Raw genomic sequence first — 10835 nt, 5'->3', positions numbered from 1 at the left:
CTGCTACATGCTACCACATCAGCATGAGCACGGTACAGAGATATTTACCGGAGACACGGATATTGATTTTGGCATTCCTGTCTGTCGTAACATGTAAAAGCTAAATTGACCAACAAGCCAATTTCCCAAAGAGTCAATGGAATCCTTTCAGGCGGTTTTCATGGCAGATTTAACAGACTGACAAACTCGAAACCGGTGGTGTAAAAATCAGATCTTCAGCTTTATTGCATCACAACACATCTGATATTTACTGAAAGGCCGACATCGGACTGATCGATTATCGATCCAGACCTGGCATGTCTCACTGTGACAGAGTAAATCTGTCTCCTCATTATAGATTCAAACACACACTCACATGCAGTCGAGACACAAACAAGCGCACCGTCCTACAAGGCGAAGTTCATTGATGCTAAAGTGTAGTATTTAAAGAATAAAAAGTGCAGCTGTTAAAACCATTGTTAAAACTGTAAAAAGATTGTACACATAAGAAAAAAATAAGAATGAAATATAAATTTTACAGTATATTGAATCCAGCTCCCTCTGCAGCTACATGATGGGGTAGCAGCCGTACAGAGCGATGCCACACTGGTCGTTCTTGTTGCGTGCCATCCGGATGTAGCCGTTTTCTCCAAATTTCACTCCCCAGCTGAACAATGAACAGAAAAACAGAAATATAATTAAAGGCATAGCCCAAAGACTTTGTGACAGTGATTCATCAGCATCCTTGTTAAGGGAGGATTTTTGGTTTATATTATTTTCCCTCCTTGGAAAACTTTGAGAGGTTATCCATAATGGATGTGCCGCTGGCCCTGAGCCCTTTTGGTCATGAGTACATCATAAATTATGGACATACTGCTGATTGTTGTGTTTCTCTTCTGTACAACTTGCATCTGAATACATGTACGGGTCCTTAAAGCAGAGGGCGTAAAAGTGGATATATATTGCATGTATGTTTTTGTTTGTGTTTATGTACTGAAACTGCATTACAGTTTCTCCTTGTTTGTTTGTTTTGTTGATTTTCTTCATTTTAGGGGTCAGAAACTTAAAGTCTCCTGATACTGAGATTTTTATTTTCCATCTGTGGGATGAAAAAAGCAAACACGTTAAGGCCTCAAGTCCAGTCCTCAACTCAACCTGTCTGTATTTATATGGTCGACCCCGCCCACCATCACAGCTGCATGTTATCAGCCATAAGGTGGATCTAAAACAGACAGAAGACAGAAACTCTCTTTTAAAAAAACAATCTAGCCCTTTAAAACCAACAGAGTCAATGATCTACGAATGTTTCAGGTATTTAACCTCTAAATTAAAGGACGGTGAGACCTTCATAAAGAGGAATATAATCATCTAAAACAAGTCAGCAGTAGAAAAATGGGAAGTTGTTCATGTTTGTCATGCAGTAAGTGACCAGAAATGACTCTGTTTCTTGTCGTGACGCCTGAGTTTAACCAACCACGAGAGGCAGAAGGTGTCAGCGAAATACCAAAAACCAGGAATAGAACAGCTCGTCACAGTGAACACCCTGCAGAGCTGACTTCTCTGTTTCACTTCCCCCTGTGTCCTTCAGCCGGTACACACCACAGAGGGGACCAGAAAGGGTGCAAACGTGAGTACATGATGTACATACGTGTGCATGTATGTATGGACTCGATGTGGATTTCAGGGTCTCACCTGTTCTTTACCAGCCAGTAGTCTTGTCCGTTGAGCGTGCCGTAGCCCACGGCCAGCACGCCGTGGTTCACATCCTGGGAGCAGGATGGGTCATCGTACACGCCTGGAATGGCAGGGGGTCAAAACAATTACAAATTCATCTCCATGCATTCTAATGCAGCCAAGGTGAGAAGTTAAAACACAGGGAGTCAGCAAACACAAGATTTAACTTGAGCTTTTTGTATAAATTACTGACAAACAACCATTTTACATCCACCCGTGTAGATCTGTGAGTGCGCTCAGCTGATGGTGTGTAACCTACCGCTGCTGTAGAACGCAAATCTGGGCCGTCTGGCATCAATCGCCACTGAGATGGGTCCAATAGTGGCGAGAGCCTCCTTCAGCGCTCCCTCGTCCCCCTCGGGCAGGAAGCTGTACTGGGAGCAGTTGGCGGCACGGAACCTGGGGCTGTAGCGGCACTCTTGTGACTGTTGTAAGAGAAACTGGGGTTAAAACTGATGTGAAACATAATAGGAATACTAAATTCTTCCTGTGTTCCAGTGTGGCCCGAGGCACAACCGAACTAACCGACCAGACTGAGAAATATTAACCTATTATTATCGGATCAGCAGTTGATTTTTTTTTTTTACATTCATCTCTTGGCAGGTGAGCCGAAAAGTAAAGTTCAGACAGTAGACGCTGGTCGCTGTGCTTATCAGCAGAATATTTCACATCACAGAGTTTTTATGTATTTTTCGGGGTGAATTAGAGCCACAACACCTCCGCGAGGCTGGAACAGTCTGTCGGATCTGCTCAGAACTGCCCTCCTTCCTCCTCCACACAAACACCAACAACAACGAACAAGATGAAGCCTGGAGGACAAACGCGTTGTCCGCTCCGATTAATTTATTGTTGCTCCAAAGAGACATTAACAGCAGACCACAGACAAGTGAGAAGAGTGTTGCTGTCTACAGCCTGAAGGGTCGGACTTAACTTCTCGTACACCCACGTTGTTGCCTCATACAGGGATTTCTTAACTGTAAATCTGAGTTTGCAAAGAATTTCCTGTTTCAACTTGAGAAAACAGTGTTTTAATTTCCTGTAAACTAAGATAACACTCTGTTGTCTGTTCAGCAAGTTTTTATTTTTGGCAGATCTTCGTTCTTTTATTGGGAATAAGCAATCATGTGTGACTTACAATGACAACGTTACCACATCTCGGGAAATGCCGTTTTTAGGATGGCAACTGACAATTATTTCATTATCAATTAATCTTTCCATGATTTTTTTTATTGTTAGTTCTTTAAATGTCCGTCACAGGTTCCCAGTCCAAGTTAATGTCTTCAGATGTGGAGGTGTAGTTTCAAGAAAGATTTTTGCAGGTCTGGTAGTTTCTATATACAAAGATGAATATAGATTTATGATTAAACTCAACTCAAGCTCACATTGTGGAGGATCGAACTAGACTCGAGCGTTCAGCTTTATTTTATGTTTAATTGCATGTCAGGAATGGATGGCTGCAGTCATACTGCTGCCAAATAAATAATAAATTCCACTGAGGCGAACCAGGTTCTGGTTATCCACTGCAATCATGGAACGGGTTTTATATTTTATGTCCAAATTTGAATTTTTTCGACTTCAAAATCTATTTAGTGCTCAGAAAAAAAATGATTTGAACACCTAAAGTTACTTTTCCTCCCTCCAATGACAAAGACTGATATGATGGAAAGCTCCAGAACTGGAGCTGCAAACAAAGACTGATGTTTAAACTGATGTGCCTCCAGTTTAAACTGAAGTTGTGGCATGCAACTGCACAGCACACTGACTTTTGCAATAACTGACAACCTGAACACACTTATGTTCTCACAGCACCGGTCTCTGGTGCACTCAAACAGTTACAAACACCTGTTGGTCGTTGGTAGTACCTTCCCTACACGGCTGGGGTTGATTGTCTAATCAAAGGAGGATTTCTCTCTGTGGTGCTCTGATGGTGTCTTGTTTGCATAAATGTGTTTGTCAAAGGAACAAATTTAAACCAGAGAATTCAGATTTGTCCTTCTGACGTTGTGCCATCTCAAGTTATTTCTTCCTTGGGAGCGAGGATTGTGATTTAACATCCAAAGAGCTCGTAAATATCCCAGAGATCCGAGACGTCATGTAACGCACTGCATGCAGGTTATAGAGCTGACCTTTTCTTACTGTTTTTAATGGCTCTCCACTTGTTTTCACCCAGCTACAAGCGCAAAGTGATAAAACTCGGTCCCCACGTGTCCTAAACAGACTCCCTATAGTCCGGGTTTAATGGATTTTCCCATTCCCTCCCCTATTAAACCAGTTACTCACCCTTCCCGTGTAGGGGTACGCAGCATCGGAGTCGATGCCGTGGTTGTCGATGACGTACTGGAAGGCTTTGTGCATGAAGCCGCCGTTGCAGCCGTGGTTGCCGTATTTGGTCGAACAGTCCACCAGGTTTTGGGGGCTGAGGTCCACCAGCTTCCCCGTCGTCTTGGCTAACTGGCCCTCCAAGGCCCCTGCAGCACTGAAGGCCCAGCAGGAGCCACAAGCACCCTGAATGACACACACACACGATGCAAAAATACATTTACCCGCTTCAAAGTTAGATGAAACACTTTTCCACATTTCCATGTTTGGCAGCTCGAGTTTGTAACTAGGCGGGAGGAAGACGAGGTCGAAGAGTTGAAGAGGTTAAAGAAGTCGACGGACTCTTTGGGAATTTTCTTCTTGTTTGTCAATTATATTTAACATGTTGCACAGAACAGAAGGAACTCCAGAATCAATACTTGTTTGTCTCTGGTTGAATGATACTCATCAGCACAACACGAGTTTGTAATAAATTGAAAATCTGTTTTTTTCTCTCTTGAAGCAGCCATGAGACCTTTTTATTTTTTTATTTCTGCGCATTTTAAATCAACTTCCTTTGAAAAGTTTGAAAGAAGATTTTTAAAAATCTAAACACCACATTTTTCTTGTTGACTTTTCACAACAAGATCATCGCATTTGGTATCTGCCTGTGCAACGGCAAGAGACAAATCAATTGTCATTTAAATCTTATTTCTATATACATGCAATTTATATTTATTTTTAGCATAGTTGAAGGACAATGAGCTCTGTTGGTATCGTGAGCTCAGTATTGTGTTTTATTTCGTCTCTTCTGCAGTAACTGTGCATCACTACTGGCCTCCACCCAGGGACTACAGATGAAAATGAGCTTTTAGCTATATCTGGTACAATACAATGTATCGTGCATTGTCTTATTGTCCCTGCAAAATCAACAAAAATCAGAATATTGCTCCAAAAATAAATGTAAATATTCCTGACGATAAATATAGAGTTTAAATTAGCAACATTGCTCCATCTCAGAATGCAAAAAAAATGTCTTCTGATGTCTGTTTTATCTTCAGGACCGAGCTGACAAAAATATAAAATTATAAAGACAAAACGAGGATTCATTTTATATATGTGTACGTCACAGTGACTGAATTGTGTTTTAAGGGGGGTATTAGTCTTAGTTAAGCTGCCTTAATAAGTATTAAGGGTATTAACAATCAGTCCTAACACAAACACGACTTTATAATTCCAATAATAACGATAAAAATCATACTGATATCACACGTTTGTGTAGAAAAAGTCCATTTGAAAGCTCAGTTATTAAAAAAGAGGCTGATGATCCTAACGTTCCTCCTCAGCACGAAAACAAAAGGGATGTGGCAAACAAACTTGCAAAACTTGGCGGCTGTGGTGAAGCCTTCCGGTGAGAAGGAGAACTGATTCAACGATGGAGGAACAGGAGGAATGTGGCAAACGAGACAAGTGGGATGATTGCATCAGTGTGAAGCTTTCACAACCAGAAGTGATTAACCACAAACAGCACTGATTAATCCTGATTTTATTATTATTATTTATTCATTTTTCTACCTGCATCTTGACGCTGGTGACACAGCCCTTCTCTCTCCAGTCCATGGTGTCCGGTGCAGCGGCGCCCGACGCCCCAGCAAAGGGAGATGGTGCCCTCTGGATGTCAGCGGGAGGAGTGAGGGTGGCAAAAGACTGCATGATCTCCTCTGGTGTCTGGAAGGAAGCAGTGACAGCTGATGAAGAGAGCTGCACAGTTTCATTCAGTTCACAAAGTTTTTATTCCAATCAGACTAAAATTCATCATCTAATGTCACAAATCAGTCTAAACATTAGAAAAGTCACATAAGGTACCGAATATGATAAATAAGCGTAAACACAAGGGGCTCCTCGTAGCTCAGAGATGGAGCACAGACCCAGGACTACATATAAAATTGTGCTACATGTTAAGTTGGGCCTATGATAACGTGTAGGGTGACCTCATGGACGATGAGTGAACTAGCTGAAGGATTATCAGCACTCCGCAGATTTCCTGTCGGTAAACAGCGAAGCCAACGACCAGATAAACATGTTGCATCCTGTGTTTCTGTCCTATGAGCAAAACTTCCACCGTTAATAAAGATCAATAAACTTCTAATACATTCCCAAAGAATCTCTGACACAAACCGAGGCAGAGCAGGTTAAAGGACGCAAACCAAACAGCAGCTTCATATTATATATTCCAGCACGTAGCCCGAGTCCTTTTAGTCACTCATTAAGTTGGACCGCTGTAGGCTACTCGCAGTGTGCTGAACGCGTCCTGGAGGAGCTGTGGATCAGTGGTCAAGCTGAGAGCAGAAACCATCTCATTACTTCAGTGAAGTCTAAAAAGGCCTGAGCCACAAAACTGTAGTTTCTCAAGCAAAGTAAAGTTTGACCAGTGGAAGAGCCAGAGGGTGAAAAAAGATGAAGCTCAGCGTTCACTCATTTACATTCTGCATGAGGTTAAAGCCAACTCGCTGTAATTTATCTCCTCAAGCTTTTTTATGAAAGTTCTGGAAGTTAAAGTGTCTCTAATCAACATGTTTTATAATAACTATGCATCCAAAGACAATGTGAAAGAGGTGATGAGGAAAGTTACGGCTTGAATCTGCAGCGCCGCTTGGCTTCATGAAACTCGATACTGAGTTTCAGCTGATTGTTCACCCTCGCTGCTCTCACAGTGAAACCAGAGTGTCGTATGTGTACACACACTTAGTAACTAGCTGGGGCAACAAAGCTGCATATTCAGCTGCAGATGTTTCCTACAGGAGATGGTGGAGACCAAAATCGGAGCTAAAAAAAGAAAATATTGGACTTTTTGGACTCTCAGGTGATCAGACATCATTTGGCTTCTTGTAGCTTTGTTCTTCACATTTTCTCGATGATCACGTGATTCATGGAAAGAAAAAAAAAAAACAGAAACTGTGAGACCAGGGCCGTTTCTTGCTATATGTGGCCTGCCACCACGTGGGGCCCCCGACCTGCAAGTTCAGCCTCTATGATTAAAAGTTCCTGTCTTTATTTTTGCAGCCAGGCACACCCATAAGCAAAACTAAGTGAGGAGGGTAACGTTAGGCAGCATTAACAACTGCATCATGACATTAAAATAATAATAGATCAGAGCTTTTGCTGATATCTGTTGATCTTATTCAGTGGCCTCAAACGTCAGAGTTCACGGAAACAGATTGCAGTGTAACATGTAAATGTTTCTTACTACCTGAATCAGTTTGCACATTAATATGAACACTGGTCCATTGTATTTTTATTCATTTAATAAGTTAACTTATTTATTTTTTACTGCTCTGGATCAGTGCAGAGAGAGTTTTTATGTCACCTTGTTTTTTTAAAGTTTACGATGAACATTTTTCAGGAACATGCTGCATCTGTTGCATTAATTAACGGACTCTAACGTGTTTTCAAACGGTTGCATCACCACAGATTATCTGAAAGGGTTCGAGAGTTTGACTAAACAGGGGCCCCTTGCATAGGGCCCCCCAAACAGCTAGAAATGGCCCTGCTGTGAGATACTTACTAATTATGAAAGTGTAAAACTGACGTAATATCTGAGCTATTCTTTCACCATCACTTGGTTTCCATTGACCGTACTGTTGCCACTTGCAACCCCGTTGACATTACAAGATGTCTCAGGAATTATTTCAAGATGCATTGGTGATCTATGAATATTTATTACCAGCCGTTTAATACTAAGTATACCTTTATGTTTCATATCCCCACAAACCCACTGACAGAAGGCAAACATGGAGCCTTTGAGGCCTCTTGGGGGGGTCACATGCCTGCAACCTTGCCAGTAGATATACGGCAGCATATCTAAAAATACACCCAACTATACTTCACTCTAATGATTAGCTGTTGAGCTTCAAAGTCCAAACTAGTCATACTTTATGTAGTGTGTATCCATCCGACCTTCGACCGTTATTAATACCGCGGCCATTGATGAATAAAAGTGACGATCGCAAATCAATAAGAAAGAACTGAGCGAGCGAGTGTCTCACCAGGTCTCCCATGTGGTTCATGCTGAGTTTGTAGGTGTGAAATCCCATGGAAGCCTCCAGGTTGTGCATGGTAATGAGCACCAGGTTTTTCTCCCACAGCTCCCTGCGGCTCTCATCCTCCACCTCAAGACATACAAAGAGTGCAGGAGGTCAAACTCTGTATAAGTTATTGATAAATCTCACATATGGGTTTTGCGCCTACAAACATAAAAACAAAACTCGTACATATTTACATGTTTGTTTGTTTTTTTTATCACATACATCGTTTTTGTACGTCTTCCCGTGCGTCTTCTTCCACATTAGCCAGTGAACGTCCAGCTTTCTGTCAAACATCGCCGCCGCCCCGGCGCACAGTGAGAAGAGCAGCAGGCTCCCCAACATCAGGCCTGCACACACACACACACACACACACACACACACACACACACACACACACACACACACACAGGCGTGAAGCACATGACAAGTCAGGAAGTCGTCTGACCTTTGATGACACGGCTGTGGTTTTTAATCTTCATATCTCGTCTCATAACTCGTTTTCATTTTCATAACTTGGATTAAAAACTTTGCATCTAAATAAATGTTTTCTGGAAACAAAGCACGAGGAACTAAGATGAAGAAGAATCAGCAACGGTTGCTGTAAAAACAGGAAGTGGTTTTCAGGTGCGTGCAGCGTCAGTGAGGTAAAAGCCAGCAGCGACACATCGACATCGTTTTTACACCCACAAGGTTCAAAGTTTAGCAAATACCTTAAAGATTAAGTTAAAGATGCAAAAAAATCAACAATATTTAAACTGAACTGAGTCTAAAATGAACGAGAACATCACGTCTGAATGTTCAGGTTTGAGAAGTTCTGATATGCAATGCAAAGTCGTTTTTTTTACAGATCGATTAACTGGAATTTATGGGAATAAACCGGGAATTTACAAAGTTGAAGTTTGGCCTTTTAACAGGGAACTTAAATATAGTTGTGGGAAAATATATTTTAGCATCTCGTGACTAAAACAACCAGATATCCTGCAGCTACACTTCCTCAGTCACATGCACATAGCACACTGCTTACCGCAGGGCTACTGAGGCCACGCCCCCTACCTGCACAGGTGATCTCTGTACCTGGACCACACTTTAGAGCCCAGAGCACACAGAGACTGTTGAAGACACATGTGGATTACATAAAATAATTCAAACTTGATAAAGTTCTACTCACAAATAAATCTGTTGAAATGCTTTTTAAATTATTTTATTTTGCACGTCTGCTGATGACAAAACTAAATGTTTATTTTTATGTTTGTTTACAGTTAATTCCCATAAATTTCATAATTAGTTTCTCAGTTTCCAAGCTTAACTTCCCATGGAAAGTTTCCAGAAATTTACCAGAACCCTAAGATCAATTTATCCCCATAAAAAGATGTGTGTGTTCTGATGTCACATTCATAAATAACACTGTGTCTGCTGGTCGGCAGCAGTCTCAGTATCACTTCCACAAATGAAACAAAGCGATCACACTGTGCACAGCTCCCCGTCACAAAGCCAGAACTGAAACTAATGAACAGGCAAGAAATGTGTCCAAACACATGAGTTACAGTTTAATCAAGTGATTCTAAAACATGTTGCTACAACAGCTTCAGACAGCGGCAGGTGTTCGAGAGTCAGCATGAAACAAAGAGAAGTTCATGTCAAAGCTGAGTCTAAAGGTCACATATCATTCATGTTTTATGACGTCTCATGTGTCACCTGATGATGAACGACCTCAGAAATGAATCAAATGCATCAGCCTGACAAGATCAACCAGATCAACCAGTTCAAATCCAGCCTGGAGTCTGAACGGAGAGGTGCCACTGCTCAGGTGACTCTGAGTAAGACCCTGAACCCTAAAAACTGCACTAATGTCTGTCTATAGACCCCTGAATGAGTTCATAACAACAGTTAATGTGAAGGGAATAAAGTATAATCAAACTACAAGAAATCAAAGAAATCATCTTTCACCAGAAGCTGAAACTCTTAGATAACTTTGGTCACTTCAGACACACCAATAATCTAGAGAGATATATATTATATATATATATATATATATATATATATATATATATATAATAATATATAAATATATTAAACATCTTTTTAACGACCAACTCAACACATAGATAAATTATTAGATCTTAAAGTCATATCAGAGACTCAGCTCGGTGTAATAAAGTTTCAAACATGAACTCAGAGCTTCACCTGCAGCAGAGGAAAATCCCTGTAAAACACAAAAACGAAACTAAAAACTAATCCGCCTTAAAGCTTCTTATTGTTCTTAATATAATTATTACACACTCTGCTCTTATTAATGTGTCGAGTTTGATATAAAGAGACAAATATTTCTGATCACAGTTTTTCATTTCTGGGTGAAAAGTGTTAAAAACTTACTTTGGTCTGTCGGACTCATCGCTGCTTCTGTGTTGAACTCACTCACACACTCACACACACACTCACTGCGTTTTCCTGGTTAGTATTCATAAAGGAAAATGTCACATGATCTGGTCTCACTTCTTCCTCTTTAGAAATTGAAAACCTGCCTCTCACAGAAAGAAAATGAATGCACTGTAAAATAAACGTGTGACAAACAGAAGCGCTTATAAAAGTTATTATTTTTATTTGAGCTACTTTTTAAAACCTGAAAGCATCAAAACTAAAACAGAGAATCAGAGAAAATCATCTGGGGGAGGATTTGTTAACTTATCTGGCTAAATAAAGTAAAACAATAAAATTCTAATACATAAAATAAAATAAAAT

The 10835-nt window shown here is 40.7% G+C and overlaps 1 protein-coding gene across 1 annotated transcript; it reads right to left on the bottom strand.

Annotated features, from left to right (window-relative positions):
* Positions 1-196: 196 nt before the first annotated feature.
* ctss2.1 (cathepsin S, ortholog2, tandem duplicate 1) lies at positions 197-10608 on the bottom strand. Its single transcript, XM_019259751.2, has 8 exons — positions 10470-10608; positions 8319-8443; positions 8058-8180; positions 5587-5739; positions 3994-4218; positions 1973-2138; positions 1672-1774; positions 197-646 (listed from the first exon to the last, which is right to left on the bottom strand). The coding sequence occupies exons 1-8, from the start codon at positions 10486-10488 to the stop codon at positions 547-549; spliced, it is 1014 nt and encodes a 337-aa protein (XP_019115296.1). The 5' UTR covers positions 10489-10608; the 3' UTR covers positions 197-546.
* Positions 10609-10835: the final 227 nt, after the last annotated feature.

This window comes from Larimichthys crocea, chromosome XIII (genome assembly GCF_000972845.2).
Source record: "Larimichthys crocea isolate SSNF chromosome XIII, L_crocea_2.0, whole genome shotgun sequence".
Taxonomy (NCBI): domain Eukaryota; kingdom Metazoa; phylum Chordata; class Actinopteri; family Sciaenidae; genus Larimichthys; species Larimichthys crocea.
Note: the sequence above shows the minus strand (reverse complement) of the source record. Positions and strands in the feature narration are given on the sequence as shown.

Bases quoted from the DNA above. Each gene is read 5' to 3' on its own strand.
- ctss2.1 (XM_019259751.2), bottom strand. The intron at 8,181-8,318 runs GTATGTGATAAA...GTATGTCTTGAG, and splicing joins GGAAGACGTACAAAAACGAT to GTGGAGGATGAGAGCCGCAG. The intron at 2,139-3,993 runs GTGAGTAACTGG...CTCTTACAACAG, and splicing joins CGTACCCCTACACGGGAAGG to TCACAAGAGTGCCGCTACAG.